The 21,542-nt window shown below is 44.8% G+C and overlaps 1 protein-coding gene across 1 annotated transcript; it reads right to left on the bottom strand.

Moving 5' to 3' along the window:
• Positions 1-1,350: 1,350 nt before the first annotated feature.
• BFSP2 (beaded filament structural protein 2) lies at positions 1,351-21,228 on the bottom strand. Its single transcript, XM_049816975.1, has 6 exons — positions 20,773-21,228; positions 12,342-12,424; positions 10,271-10,427; positions 7,712-7,873; positions 2,823-2,954; positions 1,351-2,453 (listed from the first exon to the last, which is right to left on the bottom strand). The coding sequence occupies exons 1-6, from the start codon at positions 21,226-21,228 to the stop codon at positions 1,974-1,976; spliced, it is 1,470 nt and encodes a 489-aa protein (XP_049672932.1). The 3' UTR covers positions 1,351-1,973.
• Positions 21,229-21,542: the final 314 nt, after the last annotated feature.

Raw genomic sequence — 21,542 nt, 5'->3', positions numbered from 1 at the left:
TGAGGAATTGTTTGTCAAGTAACTGTATCGGGAAGGATTTTCCATGTGTGGGGGAATGTGCAGGGAAAGGCCTGACAACCCTTGTGTGCTGATTCCTGTTATTCACTGGTGAATCAAGTATAGTGGATCCAGAGTGTATTTGATTTTATCAGTCATTAAAACTGTTTCAATTAAAAATCAAGATATCTGCAGAATACCTCTCATATATGCTGTATGCCATTATGTTCTCTAACATACGCCATTTCTCAGTAGTCTTTGGAGTCCACTTAATGAACTGTGTTGTCACCCTCTGTAACTGTTGGGACTGTAAAGTCCTGATCCAACAAACACACGTATGGCCAGCTTCGTTCCTGTGCAGGGACTTGCGAAGGAAAGCCTGCCATCTACCTAAGATTTTATGTGATAGGGATCACGGTTCATTACGTTCTTGTGAAAATGCAGGATCCATCTTGGCACTTTATGTGACCATACTGCAAATGCAATACAGTGAGGATATCAATATCTAAAATATAAAAGGAAGTCAGAAGTGAAAGATGACAAATCTTTTTCATCATGATAACACCAAAACAAGAGAAACTACCTAGGGTCACTCACATGTTGATGCTATGCGGATGCCTGTTCAAAAGAAGTTTGGCCAACCTGCATTAAGGGGTGTTGATATCAAAAGCAAGCCAAGCATATAAAAACAAATATAAAAATATACCCATATAACAAAAAGTACCACATTTGCACAAGCTGACACCCCGGCTAGGACTCTCAGTATACAGTAAAGGGATGTGACCTGGACTGCAGACAGAACTGCTGTTGCTTTCCTGCACCTTCAACTTTTCCAGAAGTTTAGTCTAGAGTTAAAAACGTGTTTATTAAAAGTACCGCTGGGATGCTTGCATTAGTGCTTATGCTGGTTTACCTATTGCGGAACTAATCTCATGGAGTTAACAGCACACTTGAACTGCTTCAGTGTTACTCGAATTAGATTTCACCCCAGTGAGCTGATGGTCTTGTGACACACCAGAGTGCTTGCCATTTCCACGTGGATGCTGTGTGCACAGTGGAGGGGTAGTTCAGTCTTGATGTATTTGTACTATAAAGAGTGTACTTGCTGGGAAGTGGAAGCCTATGGGCTTATGGAACATAGCGGGCCTATGTTCTTAACCCAACCCCCTTCAGCTATCATGAAAAATACTGGAATGAAAAAAAAAGTCAAACGAGAACCCTGATATTCTTTATTTTTATTATAATTTTAACAACATGAGTAAATTGAAATCTGTAAGCAAAGCAATTGCATGAGGAGGGTCTAATAAAGTTGTTCAAGCTACAACCTACTTCGATTGTTGAATCAAACTGAATAAAGCAGGCTGCTTTGATGGGTTTTCAGCTCCCACGAATATAATTGGCAGTGACATCTTCTTTTGCTTTAATGGCAATGGTCTTCTGTAGGCTGGAAGTTTCATAATCAGCTGAAAGTAAAAAAAAAAAAATTTAAAAAATTGGTCACTACTACAAATAGGAAAATTGCTGAACCAAGTACTATGCTCAGTTCAGCTGGTGAAATCTCATCCACTTCAGAAGGATCCAATTATAAAAAAAATCCTCCCTGACCTGAGCAGAAGAGTAAGTCGTAATCTGTGGATCAGATTCTCAGAGGTTCCATGGCTGATGGTGATTAAGGATCTTAAAAAAGCCCAACCAAACAACCCAGCCACTGTAAAGGCGTTCACAGGTTATTCCCAGAGGACAAATGTTATGAGCCCTTGGACTTCGGGGAGAACTTGTGTTCTTAGTAATGGAGCTTCCCCAGGATCACAGCTTTAATATTTGGACTGTGTAGTAGGAGGAAGAGGGAAGGCATAATGCACCCCAGGCAAGAAACACCACCACAGCTCCTTTGCAGCCACTACTGTAGCCCCCAGATGCTGTAGCGGCTTTTTAATCTCACACCTCAAATCTCCATGGAAGTGAAACTCATAGACCTACTGTTGTATTCCTAAACCTCGTTCTTGCTCAGCAGTGCTGGAAACCACCCGTCCCCAATGCATCGGGAATCTCTGCATGACTGGATTTGGGGTATTCTTCCCCTTTGTCAGCTTCTCCAAACCTCGCCTTCTGCCACCCAGCCTTATGAAACACGAGAACCACCCTAGTCTTCCTGCTTCCAGCAACCTCACAAGCCCTTCCCGGGGAGCACATGTTCGCCATCCTTGTGGCACACTTGCTTTTAAGGACAAGTACCTGCTTTGTTCTCCATCCAGAAGGCAGTGATATGCAGCAATGTCTTTCTCCAGCTGTTGTTTGCTGGTCAGCAGATTTTCACGATCCCGCTGCTGCTGCTCGGTTTCTACTTTGATTTCTCCCATCTCTGCCTCCAGCTTGGAAATGACAGAGCCTAGGTTCTGCAGTTCGATGTCGTGCCAGTGCTTGGCGTCGTATAAAGAGTTCTCCAGACCCCTCTTCTGTAAGGGCAGGACAGCAGACATTAAACCAGTCAGTTTTCATGTGCTTCATAGTGATTTTTTATTCAGGTTTGGCCAATATCTCTATTGAGTATGCTTAAGTACTACCCACCCAGCAATCTCGGTGAAATTATCATTGAGTATGAAGTCACTGAAGATTGCAATTTGGGCCCCTGTTGTCAAATGTGGTACATGTGTGGTACATAGGTGCACCACATCAATCAAGAAGAGCCCAGAAATGTCTGGAAACAGTATCTGCTGGAAAATGGGATTTATTCTAAAGTCTGCATCCCAAGATGGGAATGTTTTCCTCAGAAGGCATGTTGAATTTGCACCAAATATAGCCATTGAAAACCCAGTGTTACTTACCAAGGTTCTCAGAGATTCAGTTTCTGCTTGCAAGCTCTGTATTTTGCAGGCAGTTTCATGGAACTCGGTTCTCAGGCCCTCCACCAGCTCTTCCTCCTGGGTTCGCACGGCAGCCGTCGTTTCAGCCTGTTGCTGGTAAAAGGTTGCGACTGTCATCTCAGCCTGCTCAAATGATGTTTTTGTTTCCTTACATACCAAACTGACACTTAATATTTTCACAGTTTGTGGCAATTCTGACTTTAAGTTTGATTCTTGTATATTAAATCCCTCAGTTGAACAATTCTGGATATTTCTTAGTGTCAAAATTATCATATTTCTATGCATTTACTGTAAAGTGGCTTGTACAGATAAGCGTATATATTTTAGCTATGTCAACAAAAGCTGTTCAGCATTCAAACTAGTACGTTTAAAATTATGTATAAAAAGAAAATGTTGCTGTAATTTTTCATTTTGTAGCTCTACTATATTTTTTTAGAAGTTAAGTGTTTTCACTTAGTCTATTGGATTTTGGAACTATTCACAGCATGATTTTTCACATTGGATTCTATGAGTCAGAGAGCAAGTCATATCACAGAGGTCAGAAAAATAACTTCTGTTAATTGAATTAAGATATTCTCATGCAATTTCCTGGTCTTGTTGCTTGTGGGTTTTTATATGTGTTTAGTTCAGGCTCCTTGAAAATAGGTGAAGGAGAAGGTACCTTAGTAAAAATAAAATTTCTATACTTTTAATGAAGGCTGAGATCAAGGTTTTCAATCCAGCGCTCTGGGCTCTCTAGCAAATACAGTTCTTCAGTCAAAACCTACATTTCTTCTGGTTGATGCTAAAGTTAAACTATGCAAAATACTTCCATTCCACTCCGAAAATTCATCTTGACCCTGTCCTGTTTTTCTCATTATGCGTTCTTTCATTTTAAAAGTAAGATTAAACTTAAAAAGAATCTGGGACCATGCACCAGAAATTATTTCTATAATTTTTTTTTTGGTACCATCATGTGAACCTCACACCTTGGTCATTGCGAATGAAATCATCTCAGGAGCAAAAGGTCATTTAAGTGCCAGTTAAGTCTCAAACAGAACTTAGGATTTAGGAACCTGTGTTGCAGAGGGCTGAAATTCAATCCAAATGTCAAAACCCTCCTTTCCAGCAAATTGCACGGAGCCTGTATTTTTCAGAAGTACTTTATAGGGCCTTGATCTTCAGAGAGACATAATCCCACCTCACTAGTCCTGGTGAACCCAGCCTAGTGCTCATGGACCTGCCACTCTGGAGTAATGTGTATCTCGTAAGTTGCGTTAAGAGTGTAGTCTGCACGTTATTATGGTACAAGGACTGTGAATGCCTCTTTTTAAAAAGATGCATAGGGCAGAGAGGGTGCCTTTGCATCTATAGTTATAGCCTACACCCATTGCCTGAAGCCTGGCATCTCTCATTCACATTTACCCTGCTGGTGGCCCAAATGCTATGTATACATCCAACTTGCCCTCACCACAGGTGATGCTGAAACTCATCCAGGAGTTACCCTAAGTTGTCACAATTACCCAACATTAGTGATGTGAATGATGGAACAGGCAGATGGAGTGGATGGAGGTGGCCACATCAGACCCTAAATACTGAGGAGGACACAGCAAGTAAGCACATACTGAATGAGCTCAAAAGCTTTTGGTACACACAATGTTTCCCCATCCTCCTAGGATTACCACCTGAGTCGCCCCAAGAGTCCCTGTGGAGGGTGCTGCTGGGCATGACACTTGGCCTCAGCTTTGGGGTTCCTTCTGTAGAGAAGTGCAGGCGTAGGCTTTGTGCCCTCTTCACTAGGCAATTTATGTTTTCTGCGGGCTCTGCTCTTCCCATTCCAGAGATGCTCCAGAAGGGAAAGGCTATACTGAATTGTGGTGTCCACAAACAGCTGGATTAACGGAGGGGGGAGATGAAATCATCCTCCAGAATCTCTATCATTTTGTGTGGACTTCAAGCACAGCTTGAGCAGCTCTGGCTTGTACAGCTCTGAGCCAGGCATTGTGCAAGAGTGCAGAATCTCTCATTAGTCTGTTTTGCATGGAATCAAGATAATTAAAGGATGATTGGGGTAGTACACCAACATCCAGGGTCTGATCAGCATGATAGCTGCAGAAGGAAAGTGGCTTTGATAAGCTCTTAAGAGTTCTGGGAACGTGTTAGCAAAGTAGCAAAGAAGGGAGAAACAATTTACATAATTCACAAGACTTTTCAAAACCTTGTGCAAGATCTAGCATAGGGGACGTCAGAGGAAGCTGTGTAATCGTCTCCTCTGGGCAGAGCATCGCCATCAACAGCTGGTCAAGAGACAGGACATGAAGAGGAGGATTAAAGTCTAGTTCCATTATGGCGGAAGCTTAACAGCTTGATGTCTCAAGTTTTACTGCCATGGGGATGAATCATGAACGAGAAGGATTTAGGAATGGCAGAACACAATACAGACTAGCCATGAGCAGGGGTGGATGTGTGGAATCAAACTATGTGAGTGAACAGCACCACATCATTAAGTAAAGCATTTGTCAGTGGAAAACATTAAACAGCTCGCATGCCTTACAAGGGTTTAAATCACTTGTGTCAATTCAGGGAAAGGTTTTGAGCATTATGGACAAAAAGTGCAGAGGTCAAACCAACGGACTCGAGTTTTGAGGTTAATTACTCATCTAAAAAAGTCCCATGTGAAACCCCGTTAGGTATGAATGTAAATCCGTATGTTTTGGTGCCTGAATATCCATGAAAAAATCTAGCCAAGACTGCAAGTCTAGTCAGAAGACAAAGCAAATGAGGCAAGGGAATTAGTCAGAAAAATAACAAAAATGCTGCCCTGACATCTAAGTCAGTGCTAGGCCACCAGTTGAAATACCTTGGGCTCACCTGGTCACAGCTATGCCAGAAAGTGGGTACAGAGAAAGGAAATTAAAATACTAGGGACCCAGGAAAACCTCACGGAGAGAGACTGAAGAAACTAGTAATGAAGAGCAAAGGAGAGAAAGGAAGGGCTCTTCCTCCTCTGATGTCACGAAAGAGTAAGGGCAAATTTTTCAGAGTGTGGATAACTAAGTGGTGCAACTTAGCCACATAAGATGACGTAAGTCCACAAGCTTAGTTGGAAAAAAAGCTGAACTCTTGTTATCTGTATAAATAGTAATAATCGGAATAGACCTGTGTGAGATGATACAAAACTGTATGAGATACAAAACTGCATCATCTGGGTGTAATGAGAGGTGTATCTGGGGACAAACCCCCCTAGAATGTCATACCGGAACCTGCTCAGAACCAGAACTGATCTTTCCAGAAATCTGTGATATTCTGATTCCTCCTCCTGTTAAAAAAACAAACCAAAGCAGGAACAGCTTAAACTAGTAAGAGCTTAGACTAAGATGGCCAAGTAGGGAGGGGTTAGGTATCAGATATGATAGTGGGATCCAACGATCAGTCTAGTATGAGCTGGTGGTTTTCTCCCCAAATGATACCTCTGAGCAGCTGAAAGACCAGACAGTGAAGGTATGAAAGAAACAGGAAGAAAAAAGTTGTGAGGGTGTGTTCGCGCAGGAGGAGGCAGAACGAACAGGACAGGAAAGTGAGGACACTGAAGAATTTGGTGCCATCAGAGTCATGCTCGTTTTGCTGAAACCTGGCAGTGGGCCAGGAAGAGATTTTCTGAGAAAAGCTTAGGAGTCTACTGAGGATGCTCCGGCTTTCCACGGCTGCATATGCTTTGTATGCAGGCACTCTCCAGGCTCATATAGTTTATTGCTGTGTCACTGACTTTCTTTGGGCTGTATCAGCTGAAGATCAGGCCCCCACAGACCAGCCTTATGAAAACCTTGCTTAGTAAACAGTTTGGCACGCTCACAAACTTGATGGGACCTCTGGGATAAACTCCTCTGGTTAGCTTCTTGTACATTGCCTAGCTGTTGTCACAGGATTTTTCTTCTTTATTTTCAAAATAAACACCTACTCAGGGCTTGCATATATCTTTGCAAACATATTTCTTGCTCTTTTTCTTGCTGTTTGCCTTCACTACCCCCTACTCTTCTCATGGCAGCTCTGTACCATGGAACGGGGGCGGGGGTGCTATTTTTGCTAAATATTTCTATAACACAGCTGAAGTTATGATTTGCTGTGCCATGCTCTGCTGTACTAGCCAACTTGGAATGAAATGGCTACTAACATATAGGATTGTCCACTGAACTTAATGCTTCAGGTCTGCAAAAATACTTACTTCAGCCAGCCACTTTGGAAAATAAGTGATCCTTCATGACAGAGAAAAAGCTGCATCAAAAGGCTGTTTCGGACTCAGCATTGGGAAAGGACACAATAGCCATTCCCCATTTTAAAGGGAATGGTTATTATCATCACTTTTCATTTCTAAGTTAATATCCAGTTTTCCCACTGCTGCCAAAGGAAACGATTTCAAGGAGAAACCCGCAAGGAGTCTGTAGCTGCATAATTAGTGTAGAGCAATGTGTTTTGTCCTTTTGATTTATAGACTCCTATAAATCGTTCAGTGGAGGAACGGCCCTAGTGAGAAGGGTATAACAACTGTGGCTTATCCTACACAGAAGGTATCAACTGATTACATTTGTTTTTCTTAGCCAACATTTCAGAGCCCTTAGAAGGCTCCCACAGATACCTGTGATATCAGCAGGGCTGTTTCCACTGCTGCTTAACTCTGCATCCCAAGAAAGCCACTGATATTTATAAGTGTATTTCCCCATGGACTTAGACCAAAATCCTTTAGATTTTTACCATCTGTTTTTGTTGCAAGAAAAACCCAAACACCCAACCCTCAAAGTTACTGCAGAGTATCAGACAGATTTTGTGGTTTTTTTCAAATCCTGTAATGTTGGAGTGGGTTATAGAGTGCTTACCTTGGTACGGAGCAGGGCACCTGTCTCAGCGCGATTCTTTTCAATGTCTCTCTCCCAGTGGATTCTGATTTTTTCCAGTATGTCGTCCAGGCCACTTCCCAGGGGAACATCAAGTTCCTCCACCTGAGATCCAGCAAGCTGCTTGTATAATACCTTCACATCCTTGAACAAAAATAACAGACATAAAAGAAGGTGAACTGGACAATTGAATGGGAGCTTCAGAGAGGCTCAAGGAAGAGCTCTTTCAGTGCCACAAACACTGTGAGAGGAATTAAATTTGGTCCCGAAAGGTGACTCTACATTAATGATTTAGTGCACTGGAAGGTTTCTTTTTCAGACGTGGATTTGCCTTGCTTCTGCGAGAGGAGTCTTGCTGCAGATCTGGGGTACTGGAAGTGGTTTTCCCCTTGGTGGAAGGAGACTGAGGCCCTGCACCAAGGCACTGCCTGGAGCAGCCCTCCCGCAGTGGCAAGTTTCTCCAGCAGTCAGAGCTTGACACGCTGCGCACCCGGGACCCGAAGCCACCACAGCTATATTGCCAGTAAAGCTGCAGTGTGGACTTTGGGTCAAGGAACGAACAGCTTACACCAAATCAAACCCTGCTCTTCCCTCTGTGCTGCACCATGCAGTAACGTCGGCATGGATCCACTGGGAGAGACAAGGAGGTGTGCAAAAGAGCAGGAGCTCTGCAGCCTCGCAGCTTGCGTGAGCCACATGTGTGCTTGTATGCGTGTGCATGTTGTTAGATGAAGAGCACTCTCCTTCTCTGTGACAGCACTCTGTTCCTTCTTTACATACATGGGCTCCAAAAACATGTAAGCAGTAGAGAGTTAGTGTGTCCAGAATTGCACACTTAGAGGTAGCCCATTGGTTGTACATTGTGTCCAGGAACACATGAATAAATGAGATTTGTGCATGTATCTGAACTGTCTGGCACCACAATCCTTTTACATCAAACTGTTTATATGTGCTGTTGGCCTAAGCAATAAAAGTAGTGTAAAAGCATCTGGGAATTGTGTGTGTAAGCAATGACCCCTGAGAGTGACGATACTGGGAGTGGATGGGAATTACGTGATTTCTGAACCTGCAAGAATGAAAGCCTCAAAATGTGCCTACTCCAAGTGCGCAAAAGCTTCAAAAGGACTCGACATGGATTTCTGTGTGGGGGCACTGGAGGAAAGAAAGGTTTGAATTAGTTCAGGGAAGTCCTTGGGACTTTATTGTGCCAGAGCTCAGCTGGAGTAATTGCAATAGTTGCTTCCAGCCTTTATTCTGTGGCTTCTCTTGAGCAGCTTCCCCTGATGCTGCTGCCATGAGAAAACCAGATCTGTGCTGAGGTGGTTCTGCGAGTGCTCAGGTACTCCCAATGGGTAAAGAAAGGAGCATCCTTCCACCCTGCAAGGGCTCTTCACTGGCTAAATGCAGAGCGAGAGAGGCTGTTGGAAAGGAGTTGTTCTCCTTATGCCGTATAGATGGGCAGAGAACAGCATCAGTGCCAGCTTTTCTGGTTTCACAGCAATCGTTGCAATACCCAGAGATTTAAAGGGGATCTTGTGTATTCCTGTCAATTTTCTGTTTTCCCTCTTATCTAAAAGGACTTCCATCTTTCTCATGCTGTGCAGTGGTGCTAAAGCCACTGACGGTTTTCTGCAAAATGCCAGCCTTGGGATTAGATTCATGACAGCAGGGAGGGGATGAAGCAACCTCAGCTTGGCAAGCCAAGTCTCCCTATGCCTGCCAATGTTGCTGAAATCCTGTGGTTGGAGAAATAACACGTAAGAAATGTAAGGTAGGATAGTGCCTCACTTCTGTGGGCCATCTCAATTCAAACTCTGCTTTACCTTTGAGGCATCAGCACAATTGCTTGCTGTGCCTAATGTGGGATTAGTAGTAGCTCCGTATTCGAGCCCCCATCAGTAAAGGTGCTGATTTGGGTCTGATCCTGCTGAAGGGAATAAACCATCTTCATGCAAGTAGTGCTGGTGAATGTAACGAGAAAGAGGGGAAGTGTTGCAAAATTGGCTAGTAATTGGCTTCCCTTCTAGCTGCCTGTGCCTGTGGCTTGCTACAGTGGTGGTGGTGTTCAGGAGAGACTCGGTTTTGTGAACTGTGCAGCTTGGTAAGCCAAGCAGGGTATTTTTGGAAGAACCTGGTTAATGCTCAGCATTAGTGTGGCAGGCCCGGAGCTGCACATGCGTTTTCTCTTTACACCTCTGTCTGAGAATCAGACCTCACTGTTGAGATGCCCATATATGTGACTGTGCAACCCCAACACCATCATGCGGTGTCTGGCAAGAAATGAAGTGACGACATCTCTTCCATGTCATATTTATCAGATGAGAAAGAGTTAAAGCTTAAATGTAAGTAATTTGATCACGCCTCACAGGTTAGCGCTTTAAGTTAACAGAGAAGGGAGAAATAGGAGGGGGTTTCAGGAGAATTCCTCCAGCCAGACATGGCAGGCGGAGGCTTTTAGTGCTTGCTTTGCGCTAGATGTACGATACCAGCCAGATGAAACAGGCACACACGGGCTTTGCAGTGTCCCGAGTCTGGACTTACTTCTTCGTGATTCTTTGACAGCAGAGTTAGTTCTTCTTTCATGCTCTCTATCTGACTCTCCAGATCCATTTTAGTTAAATTAGCATCATCAATCACTTTATACAGGGAATTAATTTCATCTTCCACTGCTTTTCTGAATGGCTGCTCATTTTCATACCTGCAAAGAAAAAAAACCCAAACTAAACCTTAATACAGCACAGCTCAGCAAGAAACACCTGCATTTTTTTTTTAAATGACACCATTGTGCTAATTACCTCATGTGTCCCAGACAGATGCACAGAAACACAGAAGAGATACTTTGCTCTCACCTTGTCTCACTGTACTTGAATTGAACTGCCTGAAGTACCCTGTCATTACCTCCGAGTGTAATAAAACCAGCCAAGTTAGCAGTCTGCGCTGTGGTGGTGATCAGCCTGATGGGATTCCTGAATAAGCATGGAGAGGCACGCGGTCTCATGCTAGATCTGGTATTTATATACAGTATCACTATGGGGGGGCCTTTTGATCTGTTTGCTTGGCTGTACAATGAGAATAACTCCTCATTCATTTACATAAAAACTTTTCAGAGCAATGGTTAAAGAAAACACAAGTGCATCGAGCATGATTTTTATTAACGGACACGCTGATGGAAGCCTGGTCTATGTTCCAGGGTCCCAGCCCCTCCTTAAGGCCAAATCCCAGTAGTATCAAAATAAAGAGGAAATCTGAGTGCTTGGTTTGTCAACTAGAATTGCTGTTACAGAAAATGGCTCGTTTCTAAACCGTGGCTGCAACGGTAGGTAAAATTGTGGCAGGCAGTAACTATTCCACAGCACTGCTTTGCTGCATCGCTCTTGTCTGTACCTTTTCAATTTAGGCTTTCCACTGAAAATGCGGCTGAGTTGCATGGTGAATCTCCTCGGGTGGGAGGCTTTTGTGTCAAACCCATCCAACCTGGGGACCTGGTGGCCAGGGAGGTCAGACAAGGGAGTTGGCAGGTTAAACAGGAGCCAGCTTCATAAACAAGTCCTGCACTCTGCCCCTTGAGAGTCACCTCCATTGCTGGGAGTTCAACAGCTTGGGAAAGTGGCAGCTGGTCCCAGTGAGAATGAGGAGCTTTTACTATGCAGTCAGTGGATTGATTTGACATTGTTTTTGTTATGCAGACTGCTTGTCCAAGTCAGCTGACACTTTTAAAAAATATTTTTTTAAAACTACTTAAAATATGAGCATGGCTTGTTGGACGTAAAGCCATAAAATTAGTATCTCAGAATTGTACCTTTCTGAAATAAAAGGCAAACCTAAGAACATGATTAACACACTTTTTGATATGAATAAATAAAATAATACCAGAGAGAGAAACAGAAATTTAAGGGATGATAAAAATCATAGCAAATAAAAATCAATTAGTTTGAAATACAGTTTGTGTGTCAGGTTCTGCAAAAAACTACCCGTAAATGAATGAGTCCATTAATGAGTAAAAGCTAGAAGGATCACATCTCCTGAGTAAAATTTAAAGAGCTTTGCAAACAGAAAGATGTTAAAAAAGTAGTTTGCTTGCCAGTATTTAAGATCATCTTTTACTACTCATTTCTCTCAGTAAAGACAAAGAAAATCAGTGCAGCCCATTTCTGTTTTCTTATCTAACATTTCCACGCTGAAGTTTGTCGTGGTGCAGTTTTACCTTTCCAGCTGCTGCAGCAGAACGATTGTTACTTCCAAAACCACTTGTGTGGTACACTGAAAATTAAAACTAAAAACCACATGGAAGTTTGCCTTTATAAAATGTCAACTCAAATTTGAATGAATACTGATCTCTCAGTAAGAGTTCAATGTTCGTCTAGCAAAGAATAGCTTAAGTAATTTTGCTAGTGCACATTTTTGTTACTATAGATCTTCAAAATCTTCCAAAATATTGTTAGCATCGTAATTATTTTACTGTTACCAACCCCCTCCCAAGTCAGGTGGTTGAATATTCAACTTAAAAGAATGAGCCTGTTCTACTCACTAGGCATTACTCCCCTATAGAGTAAGCGTTTGCCAAGGCAAAGTTTCAAAGAACGTGGCCAGCTAGGTGCCACCACGAGACTACCTGTCTTTAAAGTCTTCAGCACAGGCTTGAATGTTCTCGGTGTGCAGCATAAGACGAGCATTTTCAAGGACTGCTTCGCCCACCTAGGAGAAAGAGACAACAGAGCTCAAGCAATGAAGAGCTTCAGCATATTAGCTATGTGCGCCATACACGTGCCTTAAGCAGATGTATAGCTTTGATTCTGAAAATAATCCTTTAGCCTAGGGCTGTTCAAGTGACTCATTCCAGATAATTTAATCAATTAAGTTTGTACATATAAATTCACAAATTCTCTGCAAATAGGCTGTAATTTGTCATCAAACTGTTCATTGCTCCTAAGCTTTCATCTTCGTGTGGAAACACATTTATTCTGATCGTCAGCTGGTCGCAAGGGGCAAAATTTGTTACCGTGCGCAAGGTATGTTCATCATTTAAGTCCCGCTTATATTTTCTAGATACAGTTTAAGTAGCACTTATGCAGTTCCTATTCTACTTCCCATATCAGCAGTCCTCTTCAGGGTCGTCCTCTTCAGTGAGCCAAGGAATACTTGTTGCTCATGTCGCCTGCGAGCCGTCCTCAGCTCCCAGAGCGTCGTTTTTCTTCTCTGATGGGATCCTGTAAGCTCTTGCGATAGATATGAGACCTGAGAAGCAGGCAGTCTTCAAAGATTATTATACCGAATGTGAAATGCTTTGGAAAGATTGTGCAAATAAGACTGTGGTATCATTGCTAGGGCTTGGGGGGGGGGGGGGGGGCGGATCTTTAATGCCCAGGAGGCACTTGAGGGGTGAGCAAACCTGAAAGGCTTGTGACATGGCAGCTTGTTCTGATTCAAAAGGGTTATAAAAAATGATAGAAAGGTAAAAGACGACCACTGCCTGCCCTGGACTCACACGTGCATGGAGCTATGGAGGTGACCGAAGATACGCTGAATTCGGTACCAGGATTAGAGCGATCATCTCTGCAAATAACCGTCTGGGGCCTCCAGCCACACCGGGGTCCATGCTGCCACTCTGGAGGAGCTAAGCTGAACTCCTCTTTGGTCTTTTTCAGGAGATTTGCAGTTGAAACTAAACCACCACGTGAGTAAGAGCAGCTTTTTAAGCGGGCCAGGAGAGTTCTTGAAGCAGAAATCTTTCTTTAGATAATTAAGTCTGCCACTAAATGAGATTGCAAATCCCCCGAAGCACTCTGCTCCCCGGAGGTGAAACAGGCCATGCAATGTGGAGGCATTGAGGCTTTGTCCGGACAAGTTATCTCAAGTCCCGCAAGTGGGATTGTTGCCTTAGAACGGTCCTATCTGCTCCTTGGCCTGCTGCTTGGGGATGGGGTGGAGGTGGCCATGCAAGGCTGAAGCATTTCTATGTGGAAATTAACACTCATCCTCACGAAAAGCGGCTTACTTCTCCCAATGTCTTATAGATGCTTGAACAAACAAACATGAAATATGTGAAGGCATCTGATAAGGAGAGATCTGGAGGAATAACCTATTCCCTGCACTGAGAAGTCCATAGTGGATCATGAAGTTAAAAGCACTCTGCGTCTTTTAAGTCTGAGGAGGCGTGAGAGTTAAAAACATAAGTGGTTTGCTTACTTCTCACCTACTGTTAGGAGCAAAGAGGGAAGGTGGCTGTGGCTGGAAGCCTGGGGCTGGATCTCCGTTCCTGCCAGTGCAAGCTTGGGGCTTGGCTTCCAAAGGAAACAGAGTGCATGCCATCGCATGAATTTTTCTTTAATAACTGGGACTTCTTGGCCAATTCCAACTGATATGATAGAGGGATAGGCCATCTCAGAGACATGCAGTTCCAACACATTTCATGAAAATAGCACCTAGACAAAGGAGAGAGGTCCTGTGAATACTGCCACGGGGTAAAAAATCCCAGTTTTGGCATGAGAAAATCTGAGAGCGCAGCGAATGCACAGGAGTCCGAGATGTTAGGAAAGCCGTAGGTGTGGGCAAAGAGAGGGTACCTCTTTAATGTCCTCTCTTGCACGCAGAACTGGCTCTTCTTCATTGTTCAACCCCTTATTTCCTTCTCCCTGCTTTTTTGCAACCCCACTTTACCAGCACTGGCCTAAATCCTCAGCCCCTGGGTTGTCCCTTCTGCAGAGCCGGGACTTTGGGGACATGCTGCTCTGCAGCCCTCAGGTCCCCTTGCACCAGGAGACCTGAGTTTCTCCTGAAAGATGGAGAAAAGACATTTAGTTTTTACATGGCAGCAGTATGGAGGTAGAGGCAGTTCTTTGCCCCAAACTCTGAATTTTTGGTTGTTTGGGGTTTTTTTCTTCTTTTTTTTTTTTTTTTTCCCCTTTTCTTTTTTCCTGCAGAAGTTGTTTTGTCGTCCTGCCAACTGATACATGTGTGGATCTTCAGAGAAGCTTTTATTTTTTTTCCTGACTCAAATCAGGGAGCAGAAGTGCTGCCCTGTGATTTTCCCTGCCCTGTCAAAACAAGCCCATTTGACGCCGGCAGTGAGCCCATGCGGTTCCAATATCTGACCTAAAGTCTGATGAAAATGAATGTCTTTAAGGGAATTGGGAAGATCCCACGAGGAAAAGTAACACTAAGTCCTGTGAGCTGCACAGTGTCACTCAGAGGTATGTTAATGGCTAAGTTTAGAGGCTGAATCCAGCGTAAAATGGCTTTTGGGCTGCATTGAAAGGAGAAGCAGGGAATAGCTGGTGATTTTCTGCTGCCTGGATTTCTGCCTCTATGCAGTGGAAACCCGGGTTTTAAAAGTGCTTTTCAGTAGTAATCTTGTGCCTTTATTGAAGCATTTGAGGTGGCTTCTTACGTGCCCCACAGAGCCCTGGTACTCCTGAGGACTCGGTTAATACCTGACCCCCTCTTCACGGACTGGCAGCTAATGCCGGACATTCAGTGACAAAGTCTGAGGCTTTCCAAAACTGCACACAAACCTGAACCGTGCCGTGCAAGTAAAAACGGTATAAAAAAATCTGATGTTCGGAAGGCTTCAGGGATGAGTGTTGCAGTGGGAGCCAGCAGGCACTAGCCTTGCAGCTCTCCTGGAAATGAGCTGTGTGCGCTTTACATCCAACAGCAAACCTGAAGGTTAAATAATTACCTGGTAGCTTCTACGTAGAAACCAGGTTTCCTGAAAACTTCTCTCTGATTTGCATGAGCTATGAAAGCCCTTTTCTAGGCTTGAGGAGAAGAGATGTAAGACTTCCATCTAGTGGCTCTTTTGTTTGCTTTAATTCTCCTAATAATCAACAGCTGGGTGCAAACATGCAGCATTAGTGAGGCGGATTCATAGCCACTTTGCTGACACATGTACTAAAACGCATGATACAGCAGTTTAGGAAACACTCTTCTTCATGTGCATTGGAAACGAGAGGGCTCGCGATGCCACAAGCACTCAGATATTGCCTCCTCTGCTTGTAAAGCAGAAGGCAATGCTGTCCTGACTCGCAGGGCTTCTGGGAGGCTTAATTCACTGATGCTCATGTGGCATTTAAACAGTGAAGATGGGAAGTGTTATCAAAATGCAAATATTATTACTAATAATAACTCCTTTAAGTCACATATTGTCTTTCAACCTGCGCACCTGTGACACCCATACACCTTTCGAACAGGATTTTTTTTTCAGCTCTTGAATTAACACTGAATATTTGTGGTATAAAACATCTTAACTAGAAAGCAGCAACAATTGTCTTTGATTTCACTGTGATTTTATGGACGTGAAAACACCATTTTAATTTTTAGCAGAAAAAAATCTTATCAAAATCTGCATCAACGTACTAGCCCGTTTACTGGGTTATGACTGGCAGCAAGGAAAACCAGCTGCTTCAAGGGACTTTGCAGAGTCCGGCCTCGATAAAGTGGGATGTGATACAGGCACTTACAAGGACAACTTATCCCTGGTGACTGGCTACTTTTGATTTTTAACGGAGATCTGATCAAGTTTGGCACTGCAAGATTTACTACGCCTTTCAAGTTCTTAGCTATGCTTTATCGATAGCTTTGTACAGTTTTGCTACTCTTACAAATGCCTAAATCCTTTGTGAATGCTGCTAAATTTGTGGCCTCAGGTGTGGCCTGTGATAATGAATCTCATGGTTTAATTATTCATGTAATGGAAAATTATCTGGCTTTTAAGTTCACTTCAGTTAAAGCAAATGATGCCTCCATGGAGAAAGACCAGAAGATGCTGGTCTAGTCTTTCCTTCCGCACAGAGAAAGAAATGGTTGATGTCAGCCCATTGCCTCCAACACATTGCAATTCACAGCTAAAGCCAGCTCAAAGCATGGAACCCAGCGCCTGCTGCTTGGGTGCCAAGCAGTAAACTCGTAACGCTTTTGGTCATGCTTTCCTGAGGAAGGAAAACTCAAAGGCAGCAAGAATGGCATTTGTTGCATCCCCTTGGGAAAGGTAATACCTGGAGAGAGGCTGGGAACATTGATGGGTCCTTTGCCGATTCCTGCTGCATCCAGGAAAGCACGACTTCATCTGTACATCGAATGCTTTATAAGTGAATGGGACTGCATCAAAGAATGCCTTGTTCTCAAAGCAGGAGATACCTCCTACAGAAACAATCCATAAAAACTGTAATGTAGCCTAAGCACAAGGAGAAATCTCACCCCACCTCACAGCTGTATGTGAAGGTAGTCCAAGGTTACGCTGTTGGAGGTGGCTGAGAGAACATAATTAAAACTAATTTATTGCCATCCTCTGTACGGTGGTTGACCAAGCTCTGTGCCATTTTGCAGGAATTTGTTGTGCCCTCATATAGCAGCAGAATGCTATTTCACCCAGTTGCAGACACTGATCACGCACTGTGCTCCGTCAGAGTGTGTTACAGGGAATACTCAGCGGCTCTCCTGGCCCCGCAGCAAATAAATTACTGGGTATGAGTCCAAATGCGGCAATTCCTCAGGGTCTCAGTCCTGTATATTCTCCAGGCATAATACTAACACTGAGTAAATGCTGACAGTAAGGCCGGTGCAAATAAAAGTATCTCTAAAGAAAAACTCTGGTGATCTTTCATATGCTCCCAACCATGCACAGGAGTCACAGCAGTGGTAAAATTGGTGCAGGATGTTGATTCCTTCTTCTGCTTTTGTGTTTACTCCTGTGATCTGAACTGCACTATGTGCCATCTCATAGACAAAATAAATCTCTGTGTCTCCCACGCAGCCGTAATTGAACGGTCACAGAGGCTGAGCTACCCTCTCCTCTCTCTAAACTCTCTGAGATTATTTCAAGCGTCCACTTTTCCCAGGTGCTGCCCTGCTCCCTGGGAGTAATTGCCTTTACAAACAACCTCTTGGTCTGTAGAAGAGACACATTTGACTAGAGAGAGAATTTTCCACAAGAAGACTGGGATGAAGCCTGGAGAAAAGGAGTATGCCTAGGGTAAAATGAGATGAATGTGTACTTCTGTCACAGGAATTCCTCTCCACAAGGATTCCTCATTTCCCTCATTTCCTGCAAAAATCCTCCCATTTTGCGCCTGCCCCAATTAGTGTGTGCCCACCTGCTCTGCTAAAAACCAGCTCCCCAGGCAGATAATTAAGGCTGTGAGCTGGGTAGCGTCTTCCCACCATTCAGCTTCTGTCAGTGATCCCCTGCTGCAGTCGTAGGTCCAACAACTGCAATGAAACATGAGTGGTTTTTTTCCCCAGAGGTACCCTCCACTCGTATCCTCAAGGCACTTGTTGTCACTTTTTTCCCCCTAGCTTTGTGTTTGGGCAAAAGGCTGGCACCCAGTTGTTGTTGCTGGGAGGACAACTACCTGAAATTTGGGCTGCTGGAGCACATCCCAGGAAAAGCAGGAGGGAAATGGGACCTCAGGTCCGCTGGACTCTCTTCTACCCCACTGCAGAGATGGGCCTGTCACATTCCTGATTTGGGGACCAGGAGACTCCTATGTGGCCGAATCTTTGTCTTCTCACTAGCAGGGCAAGAGGAAGGGTCTCCTGTTTAATCCCCCCCCCCCCCCCCCGCCTCCCCCCGCCCCCAAACTGTGTATTTTAATTTGCTTCTTCTTGTTCAAAAACTGTTCCTATCATGGGCATTTGCATTAAACCAGGTGGCTGCTCAAGTGGCTTTCTGCCCCAAAACTTTCACAGCTGCTTCATGTGAATGGCACCAAGGGGTTTTACAGCTGCTGGGCATCCCTCCTGGCTGAATGCACGGGGCTGGCCAGGAATCAAAATGAATCCTCAGATTTTGCAGGAGGCTGAAAAAAGGATATGTCATGTTAAGGCAGATGAGGACGTCTACAGAAAATATAAATATATTTTTAAAAAATTACATCTAGAAATGTATCTGCCAGGTATCTCTCATTTCTGTTACGCCTCGCTCCAGAACACCTTTTACTTTTCCAACTGGGACATGTCATGGCAGGAGGGTACTGACTTTGTGTGATTGCAGCCGTTTCTGCAGCAACTGATTTTGATGTTGTTTTAATAAATGTGACAGTTTCGGTGTTGATGCCGGCATACTTCTGCCAATTAGCTCCAGGATGCGTGACTTAATCGGTGTTTGTGCTGGGTGAGGTCCTACTTTCATTTTTGGTTAGATGCTTAATATAAAAAAGCGAAGAAACCTATTAGCCAGAATTGTACCTAACAGCTCAGATTATATATGAGAAAGTCAAAACCCACTAAGTGATGCCTCTTTTATTGATTTAACTGAAGTAATTTGGAAAACTTTATCTATTCTCTAATGTGTTTTAATGGTTAAATAGATATGGATGATGCTAATATTTTTCTCTGATTTTCTATGATACTTGCAAATGCTATTACCACATAGCTTTATTTTTCTGGTTTTATATAGGAAAAGCCCAATATTCAAGCTAGATTTCATTATGGGCTGCTCTTCTTTACTCATAAGAAAGGGAGGTAGAGGCAAGGTGGCAGGATGACAATATAAAGGAAGGTTAGAAGGAAAGCAATTTGGATGAAAAATTATTACTTGAGTAGGTAACATCTGCACTGCAGTGTTGGGGTTTTGTATAAAGAAAAATCAAACAGTCCTTCCTAAAGTATCTACCACGGTCCTACTTTTTTGGTCTTTACCATAAGCCCTGTTAGGTTTTACGGGTGAGGTCTGCAACCGCAAAAGGGGACACTCGTCTGGAAAACAGGGGATGGCGGCTGCAAAGCTTTAACCCCCCATCTCACTTCAAAGTCTCCATCTACCTCAGCGAGATGGTAGGTCCGAGGGTATGGCTTTTTGTAAGCACCCCAGAGTCAGAGCACCCAGTGCCTTCAGCAGCTGGTCCCTGCTTTTTAGGCTTAGTGGCAGCAATGTCATTTACCAACACAAAAAGATAACAACTTCAAAAGTTGGTGCTTAACTGCACATTTCTGCTGACGTGATCTTTGTACAACAGCTTTTGCCGCAACATTCAGGGTTCAGGCAACATTTGGAGGGGTCTGGGTGAAGACCTGCCTAAAAATGCAGCGCACAGTAAAAATGCCCCCTCTTTCCTACACCAGAGTAAAACTCTGGCCAGCCCAAGGCAAAAGACAGAATTGTCCCGGGGAACTTAAAGCTGCCTTTCGGGCTTTCTGAAGACCCGCCGGCGGCATTTTCTGCACCTGCACAAGTGCCGCTGGGAAGAAATGTGCAAGATGCTGGGCTCCGGCTCCTGGGGCTCCTGTCCGCTCCCGCTGGCTGGGAGTCGGGAAGCCGGGACTCGCGAGGTGCGCCGAGACCTCAGGGGACAGAGCCTGGTGTTCACTGCAAGCAGGGCATCGGCCTGCAAAGTCTTACTGGTCAGCAGAACCAACTGTTTCTTGTCCGTGAGGTCAATGCAAACACCATTTTGCACCCCCACAATAAACACTTTGCCGGAGAAGCCGCAGCCTGCGCCGTACCGAGAAGGTGGGAGTACAGGGTGGTGGGGTGGTGACAGAGGGAAGGAAAGGAGTCACTCATTTGTAGCCATGTAATTATTATTTTTAAATAAATAGAGCTTTTGAAAATGTGAGTAAGCAAACGAGGGAATAAAGTAAAAATCTGAATTGCTAATTAAATAAAAACAAAACCACAACGTGCTTGTAATGATATCATGTTGAGGGATAAACTAATTCAGTCCTAGCAGTTTTCTTTTAATAATTTTGATGCTCAGTGTAATAACCACAGCTAAAAACAACAAAAAAAAAAGAAAAGAAAAAAAAATAAAAATCACCCATTTTAATCAGCCGAGACTATCGCGCCTCGGGGTGCATTTGAGTCACCCCCACGCGCAGGATGCCTGAGGCAATTCTCCTGCTTAATAGGCATTTTCCACAACACACTGTGAAATGATAATGCTAATTATCATGAAGATGGATTTAAAACCCTCCATCCAGCGCGCCGCGCCTTGAAATCAGGCAGCGTTCATCACCAGCATCAACCCTCGCCGCTCAGGGTTGCCGATGACTCGTGAAGCTCCCCCCGTCCCCCCTCTCGCTGCCGACAGCGCTCCGGCCCTCACCTGGTGGTAAATCGCCTCCCAGTTCTCCCGCAGCGCTCCCCAGCTGCCCACGCTGGCCGCCTTCTTGTCCAGGTAGACTCTGATGTGCTCCTCCAGCTCCTGGTTGACCTGCTCCAGAGCTCGCACCTTCTCGATGTACTCCACCAAGCAGCCGTTCAGGCTCTCGTAGGAGAGGCCCCTGCCCTTCTCCAGCCCCGGGGCCAGGGGCACGGCGGCGGAGGAGCTGCGCAGGCCCTGGAGGAAGACGCTGCTGATGCCCAGGGCTCTGCGGGACACCCGGGTGCCCAAGCTGCTCACGCCGCCGGTGGGGACGGTGCCCACGTAGACGCCGGGGGGTCTCGACAGGCTCCCTCCGCCCCCGACGCTCACGCGGCGGCCGGGCGGTCCCGAGCCCTCGGCCGCGGTGGAAGAGGGCTGCTGCCCCAAGAAGGACGACCGGCGCCTCGGCAAGGGCATGCTGCTGCTCCAGCCCGCCGAGCGTTGCCGCTCAGCCTGGCCGCCTCGGCCCGCACTGGCGGGAGGGATGTGCCGAGCCCAGCAGGTTGGGGCTCGCCGTGGGGTTTCGGCTTTGTGCGACGGCTTTCTGGAAGGGGGGCTTTGTGCTGCCCGGGAGCGCCCGTCACATTGTCTGGGCGGCCGCTGGGTCAGCAATCCCATTTCAGGGGAAATCTCCCTGCTGCTGCTGCTGCAAATGTGGCAGATGAAAAGCACAATGCTGTTTACAGGGACAGCGGGACGGGGATTCAGTGCAACGTACGTGTTAAAATACC

This window comes from Accipiter gentilis, chromosome 14, assembly GCF_929443795.1.
Source record: "Accipiter gentilis chromosome 14, bAccGen1.1, whole genome shotgun sequence".
NCBI classification, from domain to species: Eukaryota; Metazoa; Chordata; class Aves; order Accipitriformes; family Accipitridae; genus Astur; species Astur gentilis.
This window is presented reverse-complemented; position numbering and strand designations above follow the sequence as displayed.